Source organism: Seriola dumerili, unplaced genomic scaffold, assembly GCF_002260705.1.
Source record: "Seriola dumerili isolate Sdu_G_001 unplaced genomic scaffold, Sdu_1.0 BDQW01000025.1, whole genome shotgun sequence".
Classification (NCBI taxonomy): Eukaryota; Metazoa; Chordata; class Actinopteri; order Carangiformes; family Carangidae; genus Seriola; species Seriola dumerili.
The window spans coordinates 18,441,675-18,468,237 of NW_019174280.1; the positions used below are offsets into that span (position 1 = coordinate 18,441,675).

At 39.1% G+C, this 26,563-nt stretch overlaps 4 protein-coding genes across 9 annotated transcripts in view; 3 read left to right on the plus strand and 1 right to left on the minus strand.

The window, feature by feature from the left end:
* Window positions 1–2,230: 2,230 nt before the first annotated feature.
* Window positions 2,231–7,140, plus strand: katnbl1 (katanin regulatory subunit B1 like 1). 3 transcript variants are annotated; one of them, XM_022769969.1, is made up of 10 exons: window positions 2,231–2,367; window positions 2,946–3,070; window positions 3,216–3,253; window positions 3,458–3,740; window positions 3,893–4,008; window positions 4,107–4,157; window positions 4,703–4,792; window positions 5,111–5,215; window positions 6,072–6,165; window positions 6,882–7,140. In XM_022769969.1, the coding sequence occupies exons 2-10, from the start codon at window positions 3,062–3,064 to the stop codon at window positions 6,912–6,914; spliced, it is 819 nt and encodes a 272-aa protein (XP_022625690.1). In that variant the 5' UTR covers window positions 2,231–2,367; window positions 2,946–3,061; the 3' UTR covers window positions 6,915–7,140. The 3 variants fall into 3 exon arrangements, with proteins under 3 accessions (XP_022625690.1, XP_022625696.1, XP_022625704.1); XM_022769975.1 differs by having other exon boundaries at window positions 2,964–3,070; XM_022769983.1 differs by lacking the exons at window positions 2,946–3,070; window positions 3,216–3,253.
* Window positions 7,141–8,314: 1,174 nt separating this feature from the next.
* On the plus strand, window positions 8,315–13,325 carry emc7 (ER membrane protein complex subunit 7). Its single transcript, XM_022769995.1, has 5 exons — window positions 8,315–8,661; window positions 10,238–10,357; window positions 10,493–10,631; window positions 11,127–11,207; window positions 11,485–13,325. Exons 1-5 carry the CDS (start codon window positions 8,429–8,431, stop codon window positions 11,632–11,634), a joined length of 723 nt encoding a protein of 240 aa, XP_022625716.1. The 5' UTR covers window positions 8,315–8,428; the 3' UTR covers window positions 11,635–13,325.
* A 3,999-nt stretch (window positions 13,326–17,324) lies between these two features.
* On the minus strand, window positions 17,325–18,866 carry chrm5 (cholinergic receptor muscarinic 5). Its single transcript, XM_022737864.1, has one exon. The coding sequence runs from the start codon at window positions 18,864–18,866 to the stop codon at window positions 17,325–17,327; it is 1,542 nt and encodes a 513-aa protein (XP_022593585.1).
* An 845-nt stretch (window positions 18,867–19,711) lies between these two features.
* Window positions 19,712–26,563, plus strand: part of aven (apoptosis and caspase activation inhibitor) — a 40,462-nt gene continuing 33,610 nt past the window's right edge. For all 4 annotated transcript variants that reach the window (XM_022737976.1, XM_022737978.1, XM_022737977.1 and 1 more), the window contains exons 1-2: window positions 19,712–20,019; window positions 21,763–21,934. In XM_022737976.1, the coding sequence (XP_022593697.1) occupies window positions 19,825–20,019; window positions 21,763–21,934 (367 nt within the window). In that variant the 5' untranslated portion in view covers window positions 19,712–19,824. The remainder of the gene's footprint in view (window positions 20,020–21,762; window positions 21,935–26,563) is intronic.

Consider the following 26,563-nt stretch of genomic DNA (forward strand, 5'->3'; position numbering starts at 1 on the left):
GTGAAAGGGATCTTGAAAGAAAAAGAGCAGGATCAAGTGTGTACTCCAGACATCTGTGGCGATTGACAACATTCATTCCATAAAGAACCTGATATAAGACAAGATGAGTTGTATCTGAGGCAAGGGACTATGGTTGAGCCTTATTTAAGCTTCAACAAAGTATGTCCCCATCATCACCTTAAAAGAAATTTTTGGGAAATACACTTATTTGCTTTCTTTTTGACAGTTTGATGAGGAGATACATGCCACTCACATGTCTGAACAGTAGCTGGAGCCAGCAGCTGGTTAGCTTAGTTTAGCATAACAACTGAACACAGGTGCAACAGCTAGCCTTGCTCTGACTTGTTGCAAAGTCTGCCTTATAGTGCCTCTAGGGTTTATTAATTTACACATTTTATCTTGTATAGACACCTCCTAAAACATTAAAGTGTAATTTTTACACTTCGATTTTTGTACAGATTAAACAAAAAAGATCCAACATGTTAGTGAGCTTGTAGTTAATTTCGTTACCTTTGGACAGAGCCAGGCTAGCTGTTTTCAATTAAGCTAACTTGCTGCTCACTACATTTTGCTTCCGTATAACTCTTGGCAAGAAAGACAATATGCTTATATCCCTAATGTTTAACTCTTCCTTTAACAAATAATCATGCAGCTCTTACTAATGATACTTTATTCCACCACTTTAATCTGCCATGTAAACAACACACATTTTATTGTGGCTTTTTAAAAAATCTAATTTCATTTTACCTCGCATACACAATGTGTCACCATCAAAATAGCACACAAATGCTGATTTGCATGAGCAAAAGTCTTTCAGTAATCCATTTTGAGTGAGAGTGTGGCTGAGCAGGTGGGTCTTGTCAGGAGTCAGCAAACTGCAAATATCCCTGCCTAAATATTTCCAAACAAAATACCATCAACAGCAGACAGAACTTATTTTTGAGAGACAGCAGGGAAATGAGTTTGATGATCATAACAATGTCCAGACTCGGAGCTTTATTCATGAATGATTCAAGCAAAACAATATAAATTGAATTCACGTTTAAAAGGTAAACACAGATTTTAGCAAAACAATATTATTTATTCAGTTATTTTTGTGATGTCCATGTGATATGAAACAAGGGCTCCTCTATTTATTGAGTTATGGTTAGGCTAGTAGGAGTAGTGAAAACATCTGCAAAGAAAGAAAAGTTCAGTATCATCTATAGTGGCCTATTAAAGATATCAAGGTGGGACAATATTCTTAACTCTTGCATTTTCAGGTGAATAATACTGCAACAAGTAAAATAAACTTAACTTGTATATAAGGAGTATTTCATGAGCAGAGTTTAGTTGTTGTCCTCCATGTGTGATCAGTGTATTTATTTTTATCTGTTGCAGGAATCTGTTGTGTAACTTGTGTTTTTGTTTACTTTCTGAAGGACCACAGCGCTGTGTTGTGACCAAGGGACCAGATCATTCAATTGCGAGACACAAAAAAGGTGGATGATCTGTATGGAAAAACCTGCTCAACAGCAGAAATTTAACCTCATGTGTTTCACAATAAACAACTGTATGCAGGTATGTGGCTGCACAGGCTGGTAAGGACCATCTTTAAACAAAATGTTCACATAGCCTTATACTTCAAAGCTCATTTCCCTGATTTTAAGACAAAGTAGAGGAACAACCCCTGCCTAATACTTTGAAAAACTGTGTGCAAGTGAATTGGTGCTGTTTAAAACCAAACACTGATCTGGTTTATTTATTTATTGAGTTTTTTATTTTTGTGTTTCCTACACTTTGTGTGAAGTTAAGTGATAAAATAAAAACATCCACACTTTATTTTAGTGCCTAAAACATTTCATGATACTATAGGCCTATATTTGTATATATGACACTTCATCACTTATTTATTTATTTGTTGATTTATTAAATGTATTAAGTAATTTATTTATTTGTTTATTATATAATTATGAGCCAAATAGTCTCCAGTATGATCCCAGTGTTTCAGGTGCTTCACATAGTATCATGTTTTTTTCCTTTAAGGCTGGCAGCTTTCACAAACTAAGATACTAATGCTTATGCTTACCTGTGGAGTAGGCAAAGCACGGCATGCATTTCTGCTTTACTGCACGACACTGGGTGGCGCCATGGGGCACTAAGATTTAAATTTCGTGATGTCCACCAGTCGTCGCTAAAACTCCAGCTTTAGTCTGCCAAAATCAATCCCACAATCCTCGCACACCGGCGGTGTATTCATTTGAATGGTAAGACTGTGAAACGCTAGCAAACCTGCACAGAGAGGAGTTGCGCTTGAGTTTAACCATTTTGTCACGTTTTGGATTTACGTACCTGCGGACACCTGAAGACACATGACAAAATGAACCGGTAGGTATAAAACTTTATTGTTTAAATGTTGGAAATTGTGTCTGAACCGCCACTTGTGAAGCCATATGTTCCCAGACTTTCAAGGCTAACTAGCTAGCTAGCTTCCACTAGCGGCCCAGCTGGTTACTCTCTACGTCTCCGCGTATCCTTGATAGTTGAGCTAAAAGCTAACAGTTAGCTAACTGTTGGAATATGAGCCAAGAGACGTAGCGAAATGCGGCGGTGTGCGCATTCAAACCTCGAGTGTCTCATTTGTGGTAGGAAAGAAAACACTAACCTAATTTTAATCCACATTTAGTGACATTTCTGACTTTTGTTGCACCTCGGTTATTTAACATTGATGCTTATACCGCAGCAGCCAACGCCTTCGTAACTCAAATGTAGCGTTTTTGTTTTGTTTTTCTTAGTTGAATGTTTGTCTTTTACTCTTTGCTAACCACACGGCTGCACAGTAGATCACATGCTGCACATAGCTAGCATGTAATTTATTAGGCCACAAATAGAGATTATGACTTGTTGCAACTCTTGAAACTGAGATATTGTTCCAACGATTGTCCCACAATTGTTTTGTCCAACAGTGTCCCTTATTATGGCAGCTGGTGAGCATGTCTGGCAACGGGAAGTCTTTAAGGTCAACCGGAATAAACCCAATGGCTTTCTGTGATCCTGCCAGCATCTTTCTGCTGAAAAGAACATGAAGCAGGTACGGAGATATGAAAGCAACTACCGTGACTTACTGTGTAAATAATTGTACAGTACAGTCTCCTGGTCACTGTGAAGTACAGTTGAGTGGAATTGTAGTAGTAGAGATTGTAGTAGTGGCCTCATCCCCTATCCTTTTGTTTTAGGTGGATATTATAAATAAGGAAGAATTAGATAAAGAAAGGTGAGTTTCTGATCTATATCTTGGGATTCATCTAATTATGATCACTCAGTCACTATCTGTGTCCCACAGATCATCCCTCTCAGTCACTGGACTATTAAGGCACCATTCCATAACCATTTTCACCTTGTTTGTGACATTGCATTTTACTGTTTTCCAAAATAATACGGCTTCGCATGTGGTCCATCTTGATTTCCCTCTTGGCAGATTTCAAGTGCATTACGGAGTGCGCAGTCCCGGCACAGCAAAGCGATTGTCATCTTGCAAGAGGAAGGGTTGTCCATTGGTGGAGGTGGGCTTGAAGCTGCACCGCAAAACATCAGATGTAGGCCGTGGCTGTGACCCCGGCATGGCCAATAAAGAAAATGAGCTGACATGCTCCGATGATGTGCGGGGCATTCACTACAATGACAACTGCGGGCTCCCTGTGAACTCTGCAGAGGCCTCCAAGATGGCAGGGGCCAGCTCTAAGTACAGTGAATTTACTGAGGTGAGATTCAGAGTTAAAACTACTGCTTTTTTTAGGAAATGTGGACGTTAGTGCTGTTGTAGGAAAAACTGTTCTTTTTGTTCTTTGGCGTGATTGGTAAAATGTGCATCACTGTTGCAGACTGTATTTCATTTGTTTGTCTTTTTGTACAGCTATCAAAGGACCATGAAGCTATGACACATGTCCTTTTTGGAAGGAATCTACGACTTAAAGTAGCACTAACACTATGGCGAAGAAATGCCAGTGAATTAGTGGCCTACCTATTAAGGTAAAACAGGGGCATTTAACACTTAATTTTTGTCATTTTTGTGTACTCTTAAATTTCATGAACACACTTTATATTTAATCATCTTTTTATTTTCCCAGAATTCAAGACATGGGTGTGCTGCTTGACTGTTTACCTGTCTTAACAAACAAGTGAGTCTCATCTAAGTGTTTAATGTAATTTTTCCTTTTACATGTGTGTTTAACACGAACATGTAGCAGCATAATCTAAATGATGTTTTTGTGACAAGCCTGTCTTGTAAATTTAGGCCATGTAAAATACACTTGACCCAAACAATGGGCCAAATTGATCACTGAAGTAAGAAACTCTTACTTTTAAGTTTACTGGAGAGGGAAGTCCCAGAAATTTCTCCATAACCTATGTCCTTTGTTTTTTTTGTATCCACCTTTTTAAGTATTTAGCTTATAGACAAAGATAAAATCAATTTCTCTTGAATGCAAACAAGTTAAAGAAAAACTAAACTATCTTTTAATTTAAAGAACATAATAAACTATAATCCATGCACATGTATTTGTTAAGTTAAGTTTTTTTTTTTTTTTAATCCATTGACCGTCAGAGGCTGTAATTAAACTATTCAGGCAGTTTGAACATATTTTGCTGCCTTATTTTGTGTCTGCCTGTGTCACCAGTACAAAGACCTCTTACTTATTTATTCTTTCACCTTGTGTCTCGTCAGTCTTCAGACTGAAGCACCATGTTTGTCACTTGGCTGCTGTGTTGACCTCCTGCCCCAAGTGAAAGTGATTCTTGCCAGTAAATACGAAGAGTAAGTGGCACTGAGGAATGTCATGCATGTTTAATGATCTCTCTCACTTTGGCAAACAATCTTGAAATGCTGAGATTAAAGAGACTGGATTTGCTGTTTTAGCCTTGAAGATGATGCACCACTCATCTAAGCTTTTCACCCTTTCTGATGAATAACTAATGAATTGAACTAAGACCTAATGAAACGTCTTGGACCAGTGGTGAAATGTCTTCAAGATTTAAACAGCAAAACCAGATGTATTTGCATTAGCACTTTTAAATATTATAATATTGAACACAGTAATTTAAATAGCTGCTCTGCTTTATATGCTTTAAACAGACACATCATGGTGGGTTTACACTGGGTTCAATCCGTCATCAAGAAATGGTGGCCAGAACTTTCAAAGAATGAGAAAAGACTGCGGGACAGTTGTTCAGAAGACAGGTGGGTACTGCATGTTTAAATACAACCTAATAGTCCCTCCATGGCACAACCAAGACTTAAAGGGTAGTTACAAAAATGTTTAAATTTGGCCTCATTTTATTCAGTAGAAACTCCAAAATATAACACATTTAGATCCAAGTCAGTTGGTTAGATGAAAAGATGGCTCAGGTTGAATATAAGCAGAACGTTCCTTTTTAAAGCCTCAGTGTGGTAATGTAACCAGTCATCCTACCACTGTCTATCTTTCTTAGGAATGAGGTATGGCATTGTCCTCCAGATGTGATATTATGTTTATTAAGAAGCAAATTCAGTGTGTATTGTGAAAACGTACGTAAACGTTTTGTTATTTTACCTCATGAATACTGCTACTAAATATTGCACCATGGCAAACAGAACATGTTGTACTACTGCAAAACATGACTTTGTTACCAATTAGTTCTAGTTGCATTGCTGTATCTTTTCAAATACAGAAATTCAAAATGCTTCAGTTCAACAAATTTCTACCATATTTTAACATCATCCATGATTTATTTTTGATTTTCCATCTAGTAATTATACCCATGTGCACTTGCTTATAAACAAAGGTGTTTTTTTTTTTTTTGTCACTGTCGGCATTATGTTATCCTCTTTTGAATATTGGAAAAAAATAATTTACATACCTTGTATGTGAACTGCAATGTTGATTTCGTTAACATAATGGGTATAAAAATTACAACAAACACGGACTCACACAGTAGAAGCTATCCATTAGCACAATTATGTCTTAATGTTTTATTCTAGTTAGAGTCCAGGTCTGTAACTATAGGTTTACAAACATTAACCTGCTGCAATGGTAATATATGTATGTTAATTGCAGGAATATTGAAGTCATGAAGCAGCGGCTGAAGGACTTGTGGAGGGAAGGAGCCCGCTTATGTTTGGTTCCAGGATCTACAGGAGAACTGGCAAAGGTGAGATGGATTATTTCAGAACTCGTCAGGGATTTATTTACGATGCAGTGGTTGTTAACGGTTAGTCAAGAGTGTAAAAAAAAAGCTTTAAAATGGCATTTAGCAGATCTTAAAATATTAAATTTTCTGTACCAAGCTTTGTCTGAGTTACTTATTTGATGGTATTTTTAAAATAGAAATGCTTGCTATGCTTCTTCCTGATATGGACAAAATGTAATGAAAAAAAATTGATATTTATCACAGAACATTTTTACCAGACTGTTCAGGTGCTCCTGCTGTTTATAGTCTGTCCTCTGTTGATTTTGGGTGGACACTGCCAACCACTCCCATCCTAAAAAAAACTCTGAGCCACCATGAGTAGAGTCTGTATTGCGGTTCATTTGTTTCCATCTTCACATCCTGTTTCATACTGAAATACATCAACCCATTTAAAGAATGTCATGGTTTCACTGCCATTTAATGAGATCTTTAGAAGGAAATAAACTCTAAGTTGATTCTAAGTTTTACTCAATATTTTGCAGAAAGCCAAATTAACATTTTTTTATATTTAAGGTTCAGTGTACAAACAACAGCCTAATCTTGAAAATGTGTTATGAGAGCCCTGTGATTTATTCATGGTGTCGATAATATGTGAAAACAAAGATTATTTTAATGCATGCGGGATGTCACACTGACTGCAACGACAACTAATGTGTTATCTTCACTTCATGTTGCAGGCCATAGAGGCTTATCTATCACAGCTGCCCTGACAGTTGTCAATGTAGCACTCTGAGGATGTGACCACTACTGCCGGATCATGGCTGTGTTTCAACCTGATAATGATGCCAGAGAAATGGACTGGTTCATTCTGCCACTTAAACTCAAACCTCTTACTGGGACTGAACTTGGTAATTCAGACCACTCCCTCAGTGAGAGCTGGAGACTCTTAAGGAGGGCTCCGAGAGCCTTTCTGCAAAAAAAAAAACAAAAAAAAAACAGCAAATGACTGCTTCACATTGAAGTGGACCGTCTTGTGAGGGGACATATATAGTGGACCTCCATGAGACTGGGTGTAACGTCGCTCTATGAAGTGCCAAGCTCTTTGTCTCTCACTACATCACTCTTTGCCATGGAATGCAAATGCACTTGTGGATGTAATGAATGCTCCGCTGTTTTGATGTTTTGCGCCTGGGTTCTCTGGAATCAGGAACTTGAATCTGCAACAGTCTTAAGTTATTAGAGCTTGTTTTCAGTTTGCCTCTTCATATGACATTTGACTGTATGATGTAAAGTGTAAAAACAAGTGATTCTTTTAATCTTCTTTTAAATAAATTTGATAAAAATCTAAACTTGATTCTTTTATATTTATTTTTTGTGATCTGAATACAGATAATGTGAAATAAGTATGACCTATTTATTGAGCTAGTTGTTTTGCAGGTAAACTGGTCATGAAATGTGATCTGATCTTCGTCACAAGTAGTCATAAGTATATACAATCACAATGTGCTTGAGCTAATATCACATAAATGATTACAGTCTTTTGTGTCTTAAGTGAGTACACCCATTCACAGTGCTGATAGAAAAAGTAAGTGAACACTTAATAACTGGTTGAACCTGCTTTGGCAGCGGTAACCTCAAACAAGCGCCTCCGACAGCTGCTGATCATACCTGTACAACCTTCAGGAGGAATTGTGGACCATTGCTATAGAACTGCTTCAGATCAGTCATATTCTTAGGATGTCTGGTGTAAATGGCTCTCTTCAGATCATTCTACGGTATCTACTGGTTTAAGGTTTTAACTCTGGTTGGGCCCCTCCATAAGTGGATTTTATTTGTCTGAGGTCAGTCTGTAGCAGATTTACTCTGATGTTTTGGGTCATTGTCCTACTGCATCTCTCATCTACTGAGATTCAGCTGGTGGAGTTTATCAAATATGTTGAGTTTTGAAGGAAAAGAGTAAGCGATTATTATATATATTTTTTTTTTTATTTTTAGAAAAGTGGATTTGTGTTTTTTTCTCATCTAAATGTCAACATTTGTGTTGAATTTATGTTGTTTACATCAAAATTAAGTATGTAAAGTTAAGTATAACAATGTACAACTGACATCAACGTTAGTCAAGTGTCATTGCCTGTTTGTACAATAAAGTTTCTTCTCCAGTGACGTCATTTTCCGCAGAGACAGCTGATGCGCCGAGTCCTCCGCTCCTTCGCTAAACTGCTCTTGAATACATGTTGACGCACATATAGTTAGACTTCATTTTAATTCAGTAAAGATAGTTAATATGTTGTGCGGGGAAAGGATACCGCTGTTGTGGGTTTTCGTGCAGGCTGCGGTCGTCGTGGCGTGGTGTTTCACTGACATGGAAACGGGGCCTGGCGCAGGTGTACCGACACAGCCGAACGGGGATCGCTTCAAAATCGAGGGAAGAGCGATCGTTCCGGGGGTGAAAACACAAGACTGGGTCTCCACGGCCAGAATCCTGGTGGAAGGTGAAGAATACGTGGGTTTTTTGAGGTAAGAAACGGCTCACGGTTACACCTGCTAACTAGCTAGCATGTTAGCGAGGCTAGGTAGCATTAGCATAGCCGGCTAGCCTAAACGGTTGGTTGAATTGCTGCCGCTGTTGGCAGATGGCAGGTCCTGCCTGTCCGAACTAATTTACAGCTTAATAATAGTGGATGTAAGTCGTGCCAACTAGGACAACAACATAGCTGTTTCTTCATCCCCGACCTGTCACTGAATTTAGCTATTCATTGCACAACAAACTCAGGCCTACTAGTCTCGTAGTAGTTGTAACCAAAACAAACCTTTTTCACAAGGGACGTGTCTGTCGTTACTGTTAAACAGCCTCTGTTGTAGAGGTATGGTGGTACAGTTAAATTTAACACTTCCTACAAAATAGCTACACTGCCTTAATGATATATGGTCCTCCTCTTCAAATTAAGATTAACTGTATTATCAATTGATAGAAATTGATTGGTGAGAGGTGGCATATATAATATTCAAAAGCCAAGAAAGAGGAAAGAAAAAATCTGTCAGTTTATTTAGCACACCTAGTTGAAAGCAATGTGGGCTAATACAAAAGTTATGTTATTAATCCTCCCTTCCTGAAGCTTATAATGTTCATGTTTTGTTGAAACTGTGTCATAGAGGTGTTGAGTCACCTGTATGTTCACATTGGAGGATGTAGTTAGTTTTGCTATATATATTAGCTATATGTTCCTAATGGATCGACAAGTGATAGTATAATCCCTCTCTTTCTGTACCCCCTCCAGCCCACACACAGACATACATATTGCTCATACACACACAAGTTGTTGAGTAGTGAGTGACCATATTATAAAAATAATTTGTGAGGTATTATTATTATTACTTATTATTACAAAGGCATTGAATGTTACAATATCGCTTGATATAATTACAGTCCTTTGGTAAGCTTGATTTCATGTAAATTTTAGAATTGGCACTTCAGCAATTTGGCTTACACTTACATAAAGTTGGAGGATGTGAGAGACACAGTAAAAAATGAAATATTAAAATCATAGCAGCAGAGGCAAAGATAACTTATTCATCCCCCCAGGCCTTGCTTATGCCCACATAGTTAAAGTTGTACAGGCCTCAGATATTGCAACACAGGATTTCTGTTAAAATGTCTCCAAATCAAGATACAGTAACCTGTTAACACCTCAAAGGTTCTTTCCCAGCTCCCTCCTTACAGATGAATTAGTGCACCTTACAACGAGTAAACTCATCCACATATGGTAAATTGGTGCAGTGCCCTTTTAAAAGCATTGTGGTAGAATTGTTTAATGATTTTAAACATAGTGCGTAATGCACACTTTATTGTTCCTTTGGCAACAGTAATATCTATCTCTGGATGTCTGAGAAAACAATAAGGCCTTGCTTTCTTTGTAGTTACACTTGGTTTGGTTGTTTGACAGTGATTCTTAGATAATGGCAAGTGTCCAATTTGTTTAAAGTTGGTTTTCTTTTACGAGAAATTGCTTTAACAGTTTACCCATATAAAATCAATATGTGCAGCTGGAGAATGAAATAGTTTAAATGATCTTGGTACTTTGTCTTCTTACAGAACTGATGGAAGTTTTGCTGTGAATGATGTCCCTTCAGGATCTTACGTTGTAGAAGTTGTCACGCCAACCTTTAGATTTGAACCAGTGCGTGTTGATATCACATCCAAGGGCAAAATGAGGTAAGACCTTATTGTTGAGAGAGAGGCCAAAAAGGCACATAGAAATATTTCACGTTGAGTCAGCCTTATATATTCTTCAGTGCACTGTGAAAAAGCAACTCTGTTCCACTAAAGTAACCATGTGTCATTTCACAGGGCACGTCTTGTGAACTACATTAAGACTTCAGAAGTAATTCGCCAGCCATATCCTCTCCAAATCAGGGCAAGTGGCGCTCACAGCTACTTCATGAAGAGGGAAACCTGGGGCTGGACAGACTTCCTTATGAACCCAATGGTAAAAACACTGATGAACATGCTGGATATGTATGATCCATTGTGTTGCTATACCTCAGCAGTGTTAGGAGATGTGTATGTGTGTTAAAAAAGTGCAACAGCTCAGATTAGGTAAGGTAAGTAAGTAGAAGTCCACAGTCCATGGACCAGGAAATGTGGGCATTATTTAAACATTAATAATGATTCCTGTGGTCTACAAATTATGAACTTAATGGCGCACAACCTCAACTTGAGATGTTTCTGAATATCCAAGTACCCTGATCTGGCATGTAACACTTGTAAAGAAGAGTAGATCAAAACAATTCTATTTACCAAAAGGAAATCCAGAAAATCAGACTGTATTATTCTTCTTATTAATGTTCATATCTGTTCATCTTCAATCAACTGTTTAGTTTGTGTGTGAGAATAATTTCCATCATTTCATATAGACGCTTGCTTAAAGATGAACTACTTCTGAATCTCATGTTTAAATGCAATGTACCTGTTTCTCCTGCAGGTTATGATGATGGTTCTGCCACTGCTGATTATTGTCTTGCTGCCCAAAGTGGTCAACACCAATGACCCAGAGATGAGAAAGGTAAAGACTCCTTAATAGACCAAAGTGTTATATCAGATGCATTGTACGTACATTGAGTTCATCATGCTGTGTCTTTTAATTGTATTGGATGCATTCTGATCAGTGTAATAAGGATTTATTGAATGGCACTAGATAGCACAATTCCTTTGTTTATGATGTCAGCAATCAAAGGAAAATTTGTATTAACTTCATGACACCCTCTCCTGGTCTAGTATGAACAAATTATAACTGTGAGAAATGTCAGTGTAATCAATCAATTTCACTGCTGTCTTTACAGGAAATGGAGCAGTCCATGAACATGCTGAACCCCAACCCTGAGCTTCCAGACGTCTCTGAGCTCATGACCAAGCTCTTCTCTGGCTCCAAGGGCTCCAGCAAGGCAGGCAGCAGCAGCAAGGGCACCAGGCCAGCTGCCAAGAGGAGGTAGTACTGCTCTGTACGCGTTTCTTCAGTCTGCCTAAAGAAGCACGAGTTATGCCATGGAAGCAAGATTTTTAAGTGTCATTTTCCCCTCCGGGTCTATTGTACAGTTTTCTTTATTAATAGATGTTTTGAGCACATCTTGATTTCTATTAAGCTATTGGAAACTGAGCAAAACTAAGTTTTTTTTTTTTTTTTCATACTGCACTGATAGAAATTTCTTAATCTCTGTAAAAGCTGTAATTCTTCATTTGCTCTCTACTTTCTACAAGTGGCTCTACTACTCATCATCAGTCTTTTCTGTGCTAACCCTCTGGTGTGCATTTTTTTCCACTGCTGCTAATTCCACTACCTGAAAGAGAACATATATACATACTCAGAGATTTTCTTGTTTTTTCGATTTCAGTAATACGACTGTGAATGAAGATGAATTGAATTTTAAGAATTCTTATTTAAAAGCCTAGATAATTAAATTACAATGGTTATATAACAACTTTGTTTTTATTTCAGACCATTTTATTATGTTGAAATTGAGCACATGGCCTTCTCATTTTTACCATACGGCCAGGATTCACATAGTGTACATACGTGCCTAAGGTGTATAAATTAAAATGATAACTACTGGACGGTCAAAGAGTGATAGAGCTGTGTGGTTGCTTTCAAGATCTCTAGAGTGTAACTGGCTTTACTTTGAATAAAGCGACAGTAAAGTCCATATTAAAGTCACAATAAAATGTGTCTGTGATAAATGTCCTCAGTTAACCAGAACTCTGACTGTTAATCATAACTCAAGGTTCACTTACTAGCTTTTTTCAGGCTTTCAGCCATATCACATTTTCTTCATTAGCTGAGGGGTGTTTGCTCAGTTGTCATGGAGATGGATCTGCTGACTTGTGAGCTCAGTAGCTTTTATGATTTCCACTTAAGAGTTAACTGTAAACCATCAGGGACGTCCTGAAAGTGCTAAACAGATAAAATCATAACAGCTGCCAAGCTGGCACCTCAAGAGATGATCTCCATGACAACTCAACAAATCGTGCCTGCAGATAAAGATGTGTAATGTGGTTGAAAGTATAGCTCGACCGATACAGGATTTTTTATGTAGATATCGATATTTGGGAGTGTAAAAAAAAATCTACTAACAATATATTGACTGGTAGTTTTTTTTGTAAATAAACACATAAACAATCTTGTTTCGGATCACTTTAGATTTTTTTTTGTTTGTTTTTTTTGTGACTAAGGTACATACCATGTGTTACATTTTAACCAGGCTCTCTGGTGGACGAACTGTGTAAATGAGACACAGTTTCTAAATCAAAATTGTTGTTGCTCAACCAATACACTCATGTATTTGCAATAAGCTAATATCAGCCAATACATCAACCTGGCTGATTTATCAGTCTTATAGAAAGTTCTGGGGAAAGCTACTAGTCGATGGGCTTTGAGTTGTGATTGTTTTGTCAAACTACTACTTCCAAGATCAAGAATCAGGGCTGGGATGCCCAGAGGGTCTCTAGATAAATCTGAGGAGTTACAAGATGATTATAGGGAAAGGAAAATCAAAAAAATGTCTGTTTTTTTGTTTTGTGGTTGTTTTTTTTTGTTTTTTTTTTACTTTTGCTTTTGAAAGAATGCTTATGATACTTTGACCTCTTCAGGCCTCTAGAAATCCTTTAAATAAAACAATCTGAGAAATCACTTTTTTGAGTTGAACTGCTCATAGCTGATGTTCTATCTAAGGTGTTGTTTGTACAGATATTAGCTGTGTTTTAATCCACCTGTGACAAAGTGTATCCAAAACGTTTATATTGGTGCTGAAACATAATATAAGCTGAAGACAGAAATCAGGCTGACAAAAGATATGCTACTCCCAGTATAGTGATAGCTCATCAGATTTAATTTAACTGAATGTTTCGATCTAACGGAGCTTCCTCTCTGAGGTCATCACCTGTGATGAGGGGTCACAAGTAGACATTGCTTGATATTAGGGGTCATGCTGGGAACCACTGCTTTGGAGGGATAAGGCTGGCGATATTCTGTAGTTTTCTCTTGGTCAAGATACTGTATCACATGAAAAGACCAAAACCAATGTTGTTTCCGTGTCAATATTTCCAACTAAACGGACACAAATTAGACCATGGACACCCATCTGATAAGATTTTTGCTTTTAGATGTTTTATTACAGAGTGTTTTAAATAGTCACATTCTGTCATTGTGTTACTTATGGAGGGAATTTTGGTGAAAATAAATGATTCCCCTTTTTGCTGGGGACCCACAGGAACCCCCTCTACGACCTCTGGGGGTCCCCTGACCCAACTTTTATAACCATTGCTCTAGGGAGTATTAAAGTCACCAGGACTGTTGATGTGGAACAGACTCAAAACAAACCATGTGGCCATGTTCACAGTAATATTATTGAACAACAATGGAGGTCTAAGATCTATTCATTGTTGTGCTCTTTTCATAGAATTTGTTAACTATAAGAAAAATAAGTTACATCACCAGCCTTATCCTTTAATAATAGATTCTTATTGGACTGTTATAATGCAAAAGCCTGCACCAACATGGAGTCTTAGGACCAGAGAGACCTCCGATGTCCTCTGGGAAGTCTTGAGCTCTGTTCTGCACTCAGCAACTCTACATATTATCCATGGCACGTTAGTTTTATTAGTCAACTGTTGGAGCGGGCAATGATTTGCTCCCAAAAAGAAAAAAACAAAGTTCAAACCAGATCAGATCAGAATCAACATGGTGAATGCTGAAAATGTTCGTGTTGACCAAAGTATAATTGTGCCTTTGAATTTGTATTTCACTGTTCATATCAGTACACACAGACTCACTGTCACAACACTGCACACATGGACAATGAGCACTGATCCATTCACAAAGCACTTTTGCCTCTGAGCAGAACAAAAGGCACAGAGTTTAGGGAGATACATTTGACATTACATCATTAACAACATAAAAGTGCAGTAATTTACAACAGCATCACTCATCCATCAGAGAGACAGGGTGGGAGTCAGGCTTCAAATACCATTTGTCCAAGTTTTTTCTTCTTTTTCTTTTTTTTTTGCAGTAATATGAATATTGACAATAATAGAGGTGTGATCCATAAACAATCTGACGTCATATTACCACTCTGAAACTAATGCAGTCATTGCACAGAAATGTACAGATTAGCCCTTGATCAAATATCAATAGCAAGAGCCAAGAAGGAAAACAAGAAGAAACATTCACTAAACACTGATATATATACTAATCAATTTACATTTACAATTTGTGAGGTGTAAAATCCAACAGAATCAGTGAAATGTGTTCTGTATACTCTAAATTATTTTTGAATGTGTAAGCCTACATTTATGTCTTTTATATACAGTGGGAGTGAGCGTTATAATAAAGGAAGATAAGATGAGGGTTAAAGGACAGGTTCAGGGATTTTACTAATGCTAATACAATATGTGCATTAAAAGTGCGTTCTTACCAGTCTCTGTAATCATGGAGTGTAAGAGTTGAGGGACTGAATCAACAGTTCTGTGCAAAAAAAAAAGGGAAAAAAAAGCATTTTAAGGTTCAGGCAACGTGTGCACTTGCTGTTTTGGATTTCTAAAATTGTCCTATGAGCCTCAGCAGGCTGAAATGTTGAGTATGGTAGCTAAAAGGGTTATTTCGAGAGAATGGAGATCCAGCTCCCCTCTGGGTTTTAAAAGTGGCTCAATGATGCCGTTTCCTATTTTTATTTGGAGATTAGGTACTCTGCATCCGACTCCTACTGTAAATTTGTGAAGAATAGGGTCCCTTTATTGATCATATCAGAAAGCAAATTGGTGCAACTAAGAAGTATATGTTGATTTATCTAGGATGTCTCTCATTTTAAACTTTATTTTTAACTGCTCAAGTTTTTGAATCATACTTAAATAACATTTGCAGACTGTAACAACGTACGGCCAGTTCCAGCCTGTATGGACATATCCATCATGGCGGCAATGGACACTGAATGTCTGGGCATGCACCGACAATTACTTGCTACTCTGAAAACTTTGTTTGTTTGTTTTGTCGATGTTTAGTTTAGTTTTTTTTAATTGCGTGTTGTATCATGTATCATGTATCATGGTGGGAGTCTGTGTGTAGTTAGCTCTTGTGTGTTTTTCTATGTGTTTGTTCTAAAAGTTCAAAATAAAGTTCAAAAAGAAGTCCAGGCAAAGTTAAGATGAGACTTCAGCAACCAGCTCTAGTGGGTATGTTCCAGAGTTATGTCTCATTAGTGTCAAACTCACTCTTTGGGTTACTGATGATTCTATATCTAACACCAGAAATGTGTAAATTTCCTGTCATCAGTGTTTTCTTTTCTTGTTTTGTTTATGATGAACATTTTATTGAACGTTTCAAGAAGGTAACAGAGACAGACGTGGATCATTTCATGTACTAGGGAACCCACCAGAAAAAAACATGCGCATACACACACACCAGCGTTGTGTTTACTCGGAAAACTACTTGTGAATGTAAAGCAAAACAGTATTGCATCAGTGTTTCTGGAGGTAAAATGGACAATCTTATTGAACTGGAAAACAGAAAGGGGACTGTTGCAGTAACTGTTTCAAAGAATACACTGCTTAGGAAAGTATTCAGCTGCTTTGGAAACTTAATTTATATCTGGCATTAATTTAAATCACTTTATAGAAATCTATTCTATGACATTAAAGAGTAGATTTCTATTGATGAGTGGAAAAAAAGACACAAAATGTCACAAAAACTTCCAAGAGGCTGAAATCCTTTTATAGGCTCTGCATATGGACGGATTAGCAAAGAAGCAGGCGGCGTATGACCTCTGACGAAATCACAGTGAACAAAGTGAATTATGAATCCCTATAAGGTCAAAATGAGAAAAAACAGGACAAATACAAAATACGATTTGATGTAGGAAGAAGGATACGGACATTTTATCTTGCCACACACTAACCCCTATATTTATGTTAATGTTTATACTGTGTGTGTTTTACGATATTTTGTAATGTGATGTGCATGTCATGGTTTGTCTCAAAAATAAAAAATAGAAAAAACACCTCATATTAGCTTTGGCTTATCTTTAAAATGCATTTTTGCACAGAACAAGGACTGAAGATTTGGACCCTGATCTCTCAAACTCAGGAGGGGATGACTCTCAATGACCAGTATGGAGAGGAATGATTACAGCAGCCACTAACACTTTAAATGTACATATCGGCATGTAGGTATTGTATTGAAAGAGTACTCCACCTATTTAGCATTGCACGCCGGTAAAGTTGTTGGACTCAGGATGGACAATTTAAAAAAAAAAAAAGGATAAAAATTAATGCAGTAGAACCAAAGATATCGTCTTCTTAATTCCATGAACTGTTCTTCCTTGTCACTTCCGTCTAACTCCACACTCCCGGGTTCTCTTTTAAAAAATAGACTTCATCAATTGAAATCATCTGAACCTATTCTTTAACCTTTAACCTTTGTAAGAATGTGTTGCCAGCTTCGTTTTGGTTCCTTTTCTGTAATAATCTGGAGCAGCAGTTTAAGTGCTGCATCAGGCTCGGCACATTTTCCACCAACACGTACTTTAACACAAAAATCACATGCAGCACTTCATGCTGAAGATGACCACCGACTACCGCATATATCAAGAGAAGCCCACATGTAGGCAAAAGTCGGTGATAATATTGCAGTGCCACATCAAGTCATTTTATTGTTGACATTTGCGTTTTGTCCACACCAGTACAGCTTGTCCTCGCCTCTCCTCCTCCTCCTCCACTGGCAGAGCAGAAGCATGCGGAAGGTCTTCTGGAAGGTCTTGTTGCAGAGGGCGTAGCACATGGGGTTGATGGTGCTGTTGACGTAGCACAGCCAGTAGCCCAGGTGCCAGAGGGACATAGGGATGCACTCGGTGCAGAAAGTGGAGATGAGCACCATGATGTTGTACGGCGTCCATGTGAGGATGAAGGCCAGGAGGATGGCACTGAGAGTCTGGGCTGCCTTCTTCTCCTTCACCAGCACCATCCTCTTCCTCTTGGTGATCTGGTTCTTCAGCACGGGGTCCATGGGCTTGGAGGTGGTGGAGGAGGAGGATGGGGAGGCATTTTTGGCAGGCTGCTCTGCCTCTGAGGGGCAGGGTGTTGCAAGTGTAGGATTTCCGTTTTTACCCTTTGAGCCAGGTTTGAACTTATAAGAGATGCACTTTTTACTGGTTTTCTTTTGAGGACTGGAAAAATACTGATCTTCTGTATAGTCAGTCACCTGCCCATTCTTATTACTTTGCCCGCTACCTTGCTCTTTGAAAGATCCCTGTGGGGTTTCTATTGAAACGTGATGCTCCTCCTCCTCAGATGAGGTGTAGCTGTTAAAGGAAGTGATCTGATCTGCTTTTGCCCACGCATCATCTGACCTAGTGGTTGTCTTTGTGGTGTTACTTTGGTTGGACGAGGACCAGGAGGCCTGACTCCGGTCTCTCCTCTCTCTGGTGAAATGAAAGCAAGAATGAATAATAGTTTTCTGTGGTTTAGTCCCCTCTGGAACATTTTCTGTTGCGAGCCCTTGCAGCTCTGCCAGATCTTTGGTGCGTTTCTGCGTCTCCTTGTAAATTCTACAGTACAGGATAGTCATAACAGAGACTGGGATGTAAAAAGCAGCAATTGCTGTCCCAAATGTGATCACAGGCTCAGTTAAAAACTGGATCTGACACTGGTCTCTCTCCTCCTCCTTTCCTGTTTTCTCTCCTGCAAAGTACTGCCAACACAGAATGGGTGGTGCCCAGAGGACAAAAGACACCAGCCATGCAAGGCCTATCATGATGGCAGCTCTCTTTGGAGTCCTCTTTGCCCTGTAAGTCAGTGGCCTTGTGATGGAGAAGTACCTGTCAAAGCTGATGACAAGTAAGTTCATAACTGAAGCATTGCTGGCTACATAATCCACTGCAAGCCAGAGGTCACATGCTAGGTTCCCCAAGGACCAGTAACCCATCAGTATATATGTGGTGTACAAGTTCATGGACAGCACTCCTATGATGAGGTCAGCGAACGCCAAACTCAGCAGGTAGTAGTTGTTAACAGTCTTCAGCTGGCTGTTTACTTTGAAAGAAAGCATCACCAGCACATTGCCAACTATAGTTATCAAGCTGACAGTGGCTGACACAGTAGCAATGGTTATAACCTCCCAAAGGCTGTGAGGAGCAGCATGGACGTGTGACGTGTTGCCAAAGGTGCTGTTTGGAGAATCCATGGTGCTGTGTTATCTGTCTGTGCTATCGGTGTCAGGTCAGTATGAAGTGACCCTCTGTGGCTCCATGTAGAATGAGCAGGTTTCCTGGAATGGAAAGAAAAACAGTAATGAGACACAACTGCACAGAATTATTAGTCATATTTTTTATTATATCAGGATAAACCACGAAGATTGTCAAAACATGTAGCAGTAGTTTTAAGTTTATTTAAATGTTGTGATTTTTAAGTCTTTGGTGAACATGTTTGTGAGTTACAACATCACGTCTAATACAGCAGCTTTTTAATATGATGCTGCTATTTAAATGAATTAACCCACTTTATTTTGTTTGATAAAATACTGTTGGTAGCTTATTTGTATTTCCAGCTCGTCGTAAAATACATTACGTCATCACAGAAATAACAACACATATGCTGCATTGTTGTACTCAGGAGAAAGTAGTATTACAACTGTACTATTATTTCAATTATTTTTAATAGACCTCAAACGTTAAATGTAATTTCGCCATTTTGCAGTCCCACATCCAATCCTGTTATTTGATGAAACGCAGTAATATATTTGAATTTAAAATATTTTGATGGAGGTAAAACAAATAGATTAGTAATTTATGTATTCGTTGTTCTGTTTATTCACCTTTTTATTCTTACCCCAGTTGTAAAGTAAATTTATATTTCATTCTATATTGGTTGAATTTTTGTATTGTTTATATTTCGATCGTTCTCTACATGTCCGTGTACAAATCGGTACAAATACGTAGTTGTACCATATATTTTGGTCCAAATGAAACCCGGAACCCTAAATGCCATCTTATCGTAGGACCTCATTCAATGTAGCACCCAGTCTAAAAAGCCACCGCTGTCTCTGAAGTGTGGATCTAACGGAGACGGTAGCGAAAACATCGATGCCCTGAAGCAACTACGTGGTGTCACTTGCTAAAGTGTCCGGCCACAGCAGACGTGCAATGGAGAGTAGACCGAGCAGAGGCAGGGGAGGCAGTTGGAAAAGAGGTGGCCGAGGTGGACACGACAGTGACAGCTTTGGCGGTGAGCACCGGGGCAGAGGCCGAGGAGGCCACCATCGCGGCCGGGGCAAAAGAGACCACTACCGCGGTCGTGGACGCGGGGGAAGCGCGCACGCAACAGAGTTCCATAACCGGGTGAGAGAGCACGGAGTATGCACTTCATAAGCGGTTCTGTTATATCACTCTGCCAAACTGCATTGAAAACATAGTTAATTCCGTAGTTTTCCTCACTGCGTTAACTCACATTGTCGGACGATGACATAAAATAAGTACTTCCTCCTCTTCAGTTCGGCCTAATTAATTAGTGTAATTGTCAGCCGGTGCTGCAGCTCATCTGCACCAAAATCCTGTGCAGAAAGTGCAGAGGCCGGTACAGAGCGCTGTAAAAAACCTTCAAATATTCAAATGTTGTTAAAATGAAATTATGCTTCGTGGATAACCTGAAAGCTAACTTTAGGCTCCACTGTAACTTTACAGCTACCACTGTACTATGTACTAACACTGTGCATTGATTCATTACTTTGCACTAGAGGTGGGGTTCATGGTATCACGCTTCTCTGTTGTACATTATGCACATAATGGGATTCTGTCTTCACGTATAGAGCGAGGCTGAACAGAATGAAACCTTACTAGAGTATCATCAGGCACTTGAAATGCCTCCCACAGCACTTTAACATTGCCATTGTACAATCTGGGCCTTTGGTATGACACTAGAGGGTTCAGCTTAATTTCCACAGGGATGTTCAGTCAGTGATGCTCCTGTCATGGTAACTACAGAACTAGAAGTTAAACAATAGGGGCTCTGTGATTGCAATCATAAAAAAGCCCCTTTGGTTCATATGGGCTTCTTGATTGCAATCATGAAAATCTCCTTTGGTGCATCCATTGCTGCCATGTGGTCTTGATGATATTGTTTGTTGGGGGGGGGGCATTGTTTTGTTTTTTGTGTGTTTGAGTTTTGACAAGGCCCCAGAAAAGCTGAGCACAACCACAGCTTTGTCAGTGTGACACATTTGTCAGTCTGCATGTTTCCATGACAACATTATTAAAAGGTTTTTGCAGCTATCTGACAAAACAGGAAGAAACCTGTGACTCAGACAAATCTAACGAGTTCAGTTTTGGCACCGACATCTGTTCTTTGTCATACAGTGGGACATGGCTTTTACCTTGACCCTTTTGTTAGATGTGGCTACCAATCATGAATAGGAGCTAAGTGTTAATGACATCTTTACAAAACACTCTTTGAATTGTACTGTGTGGAGCACCGTCAATGGAAATATAATTTTTGGTTATGGGGGAAATCTTAGTCACAGCAAAGCAATCAGTTTAGACTTTTTGAAGTTAGTAAAAATGAGACAAACAAAATCTGAATTATTCTTTTTTGTTTTTGTTTTTTTAGATGATCTGATATTTCTCTTTGTTGTGGTCTAAGCCTGTATTTTCATTACAGATTAATGGCAGTTATTTTTCTGTTAATAGACTCATGGATTAATAGACTAATCATTGCATCTCTATTCTGAACAGTCCCTGTCTTCACCTCATCTGATGTTTGTGGAGAACGGAGTATTCACCTAAGATTTTTGAACTTTGCAAGACTTTTGTGTGCTTCCTTTCCCTCTGTCCTAACCTAAGTTTCAAATAGTACATTTTTGAATTATGGAAGCAAGACATTTCATTGATGTTTCTTGTACATGGGTTAAATTGGCATTCAACCAATTGAACTTCATGCTTGTCTGCACTTAAGGTGCAGTTGGACCAGATTTCGTGAGGCAAATTGAATTGTACAGTGTGACAAACAGCAGACCAGACAAGAAACAGTGTGGGTGAGGTTGTAAAAGCGTTGGTCATTGTGTTGTGCCGCCATGTTTTTTCTTTCAGCACCAAGATGAAGGAGACAATGTTCAGGAGGAAGATGACAGGAGGGAGGTTTTCTCCAGGAGGAAACTGGAGTCAAACTGGGATCGTTACGCGGAGTCAGAGAAACAGGAGCCCGATGACAACATGCCCACTCAGAGAGGAACAGATTACCTCGTCCTGCTGGAGTCAGCAGGTAAGAAGTGGACACGAAAAGCTGGGAGAGTTTGTGTTTGTTTTGCCAGCCACACTTGTTGCTGCTTAGTCAGCTCTCAGCCGGAGTCAAGTCAGGCATCGGAGCTTTCCAAAAACAATTAAATGTTCCTATAATGCTGACTCCTCTGGGCTTAGATTTGTGTACATGAATGAGTTTCTTTCAAAGGTAGAATTGTATAAAAAGGACATAAATCATTTGGGGATTGAATTTTTGGACTTCTTTTAGCAGTTTCTGGGATAGTGGCTCTGTGAGCATGACAAATAAAACCAATTTGCCCAAAAAGATGAAGTGACAAATTGACAGTTAGTTGCTGTGTCTCAATTTACGTACTTCAATACTCACACTGGCTATTTTGAGTACATAAGTGCTTTCGCATTGATAAGTATGGCAACATGCAATGCACAGTAAGTACCCAGATGGTGCACTCAGAACTGTCAGAAAATTGAGTGTAAAACCATGAACATTTCTCATCCTCAACGGTTGCCATCTTGCCTACATAGTGGAAGGGGAAACGACACCAATGCGTTTTTCATACGCGTGAACACGGCGATCGAGGAACACATTGTCGGCGCCGATGGCGGCCTAATTTCCACGTCGCAATGACCCAGGGGGCACACACGGGAAAGTAAAATGTTCAATTTAAGTCAATTGAGCAAAGCAGCCGGCAGTCAGGCAACAATCACGGTCACATGTTGTGATTGTCATTTCCGGTGAGTGCACAACAGCACTGTTTGATTTGGGACATTACTCCCCTGTTGAAATTCACACACTACGCCAGTGAGTATACTGTGTACACAGTGCGCTACATGTGAGTGCACTGACCGAAGTGTCATTTCCGACGCAGCACATTTCCCCTTGTTTTTATTTGCTCCATTTTTATCAATAATGATAAAACATCAGTGGATTAGAGAAAGGGTATAAGTGTATTACGCTCATGTGTTTGTGTTGTTAATTTGTTTATTAGTGAAAATATACTCTGTGTCAAATACTCCACTGAGACTGATTGTACTTTTCTGAAGTTGTGTCTTTATCCTAATTAGTTACAAGGAAATGTCTGTTGTCTTAAGGGGCTTTAATTGCTCTGTATGGACACTGCTGTCGGATGGCTGCATAGAAGATCCTTGTTTGTCTTTGTTTGCACATTTCAGCCTCAGTGGTCAGTGTTTTGCCCCCTGGGCTCTCTACAGTCTCATCCCCGTGTCTGTTGATATTTCTTTCCCCAAAGGAGCACAGGGTAGAGAGCTTAGCGAGCTCAGCGTGTCTTATTAGAGCACAGCTCCAGATCGCTTCAAATACAGGACTGATTCTCTGAAAACAGTCCCCATGTTGGGACTGTCACGTTTAGCTCATGTCTCAAGTTGAGTTAAATAAGGCAGAGGGTTAGTCCCCAAATCTGTCAACTGTGCTGCCAACAGTTTTTAAAAAAAATTTTGTTATGATATGACAGACTGGGAAGCAGACAGTCTCATTTTAGCAGCTCTCACGTGTGCAGTAATTTAGCCAAAGTTACTGGTGTGTGTTTTAAATTGCTGTCGCCATTGGCTTTCTAGCATTTGTTAAGGAGAAACTCCTCTCTAGATTTTAGAAGAAGGAAAAACACAGCTTCACCGGCGTCTGTGGGTTGAAACGTTGTAGGCGAAAGTAAACACGCCGCCATTACTGAGCTGGCAGCTCACCTCCAAACTAGCACAGTAACAGTGTAATGTGTGGAAAGGATTTAACTTCTTTAATACTTTTGTCAATAAGTCTGTCCAGGACAGTGCATATAGTCTGCAGCCTTACATGTGGAAAAATAAAGATTATCAAAGATGAATCAAAATTTAGTCCAGTTTTAATTAACAGCTAGATGTCGTCTCTGAGCTGTGCTGCTTCATGTCATCTGACAATAAACTACAACGTTAGAAAACACACAAAGCAAGATCCACAAATCAGTTTCACTTTTCTACATCTGCAGTAAATCCTGACATTCACTCTCTCAGCTCTGCTGACAAAGGGCCGACCCGGAGCCGATAATGACGGAGCTACACGGGGCAGAGGGCGAGCCGCCACCCCCCCACCAACTATCTCTTTGTATCTGTGAACTGTTGTGTTTCCTGACTGACGTTCTACTTTACTGACCTGTTTTTTGAGTTTAGCTCAGTTTCAGTGAGCAGCTTCTCTTGTATGATTTTTAACAACATCTCCAGTTCCCAGCAGACTGAGTATACTGAGAGATATGAAACCTCTTCTGACCTGAAACTTCCCTCTGTGCTCAGACTTTCGTGGCATGTTTGTTTCTCTCCTTCACAGGCTTTATTTGTGTCATCTATTTGTAAGCGCAGTAGCAACATGCCCCCCTCGTGGTTTGGAAGTTGGAGTTGAAGGCTGTCCTCTGTATTTATGTCACTCTCAAACTGTATTCGCGCTGTGCCTGTCAAGTCCGACAGAGCTGATCTGCACCTCCTCAAATCTCTGAGATGCTGGGGCTGGGGAGATGCCACATGAAGGAGATGTTACACAGTCTGTGGAGGACTGTGATTGGTCAGTTTAGGGTGCTGGTGTTTTTTTCCACATGTTTCTGATGCCTTCAGAGATTGCTGATAATGAGGACAACACGGAGCAGGTCGAGCGCTGCCAGGCTGGTTTTCCATCCAACTGCACGACTTTTTATTTCGGTTATTACAACTAGGTTAAAACATTTTTTCCTATTCGATTCTGTTACTATTTGTTCTTACATTTGATCATATCATATTTTAATGTAGCATTCTCCAAAAACTTGGTTGAAATTATTATTGTAACTGTAGTTTAGAGTTTGTCTACTTCTACTGATAAAATAGCTTGAAGACGATCAGGTGGGTTCTAGGCTTTCATCAAATCTGGCAACCCTGCTAAGCTATTATTCAATTAAAAGAAAATGAATCCACAATAATTTTGATAGTAGATTCATTTGTTTGTCATTTATCAAGCAAACAAAACTTTTCTCTGTTTTTTATTATAGTAAATGGTCAGACAGGTAATTTGCAGAGGTGACATTGGGCTGTAGGAAAATGTGATGGTCCCTTGTCGCTTTTATCTGTCAGAAACAATTAAATGATTAATAGTATAAATGAATGTCAGATTAATCAAGCCCTTAACTTTAATTAACACAAGGATTGTGATGATTGTCTCTTTTTCAGGAGCCACTAGAAAATTTGGTTTTGTGATGTGGCTGCATTGTCAGTGCAAACCTTCCTCTAGGGGGCTTATAGCTGAGAAACCAAACGACTAATGCAAAGATGCATATCTAATAATATGCATCTTTGCATCTTTTCCACTTCCATGCACTCTTGCTTACATTTGTTCAGCGTGCTATCTCCTCTGGTACACAGAGTACATTTGGAGCTGCTGAGAACTGGAGCTAAAGCTACAACCAGTGTTAAGCTAGTTGGCCAAAAAAGGTGATTCTGAATCTGATCCTGATGCAGTTCCAACCTCGAGGCATTTATCACAGGACTTGCTGGAACACCTCGATGTAGGAAGTACAAATCTCGCTTCACCTTGTTTCCCTCTCACCAAGTCTCTTCTCATCATGACTGAGTAGGTTTCATAACACACTGCTGCAGGTAGTGGAGTACTTCACTGTATAAACTGTCTCCACCAAACTCTTGTGGTGTATAAATATATAACATAATCTAGTGTTAGAGCATTTGAATTTTAAAAATCAACTGGACATGAGGCCTTACACTAACATTAGCCTTGTGCTGAGTGACAAAGGTCAACCAGTAATACTGACATGATTGAGTTTCCCTGTTCTTTTTTTGTTTTTTTGGGGGGGCTTTTCTGTGCCTTTTATTAGAGTAGCAGTGAGAGAGCGAGACAGGAAAGTTTGTGGTGACATGCAACAAAGTGCCGTGGGTACGATTTCCCTGTTTTAAGCCCAAAGGCATATAAATGAACTGGAAAGAATTTAAAAGATATTTTACTTTTTTATTTTTTAATTATGCATTTTTGTTTTGGTAAATTTGTCCTGTTAGAGGCCTGTTGCATCCCGTAGCATCACAGTGAACAGGTGCAGTAGCTTGCAGAGACTAGAAAAAAAGTATTTGCATTAGTTTGCGTTTAAGAAAAAAGGGTTTGATTCACACTACCAACATCAGTTTTTATCATGAAAGTGAAACAAGTTATTGCAAATATAACTAAAGTATCACCTGTCAGCAACTTATGTCTGAAAATATTGGTGTCAAAGGTGTTTAATGAGGGTCCACGTTTGTCAAGCCATTACTTCTTCAGCATTGCTGATGGATGTGAAAAGTAGACATGTCATATTTGGACCAAAACTCTAATTTGTTGAATTCAGCATTCTGTTAAATACTTGCTATATGGAGAAATTAAGCCATTTTTATAATATATTAATTCATTTTTAACTCCTGATGAGTGTTTTGAGCAGTTAGCTGTGTTTGTAGGACTGTTTTTTTTTCTCACGCCATTAGAGGAGCTGGAGAGTGTTGAAGCGCCGTGTTGTCTCTCTCATTCTCTTGTAGCGTAAATGCCAGAGGTGCTCTTGTGAGTTGTTTGACTCCCATCTCTTGTCTCTGTTTTTTGCCCACATTGTCAGATTAGTCATGCCGTACAGCAAGAGGCTGCTGCTCT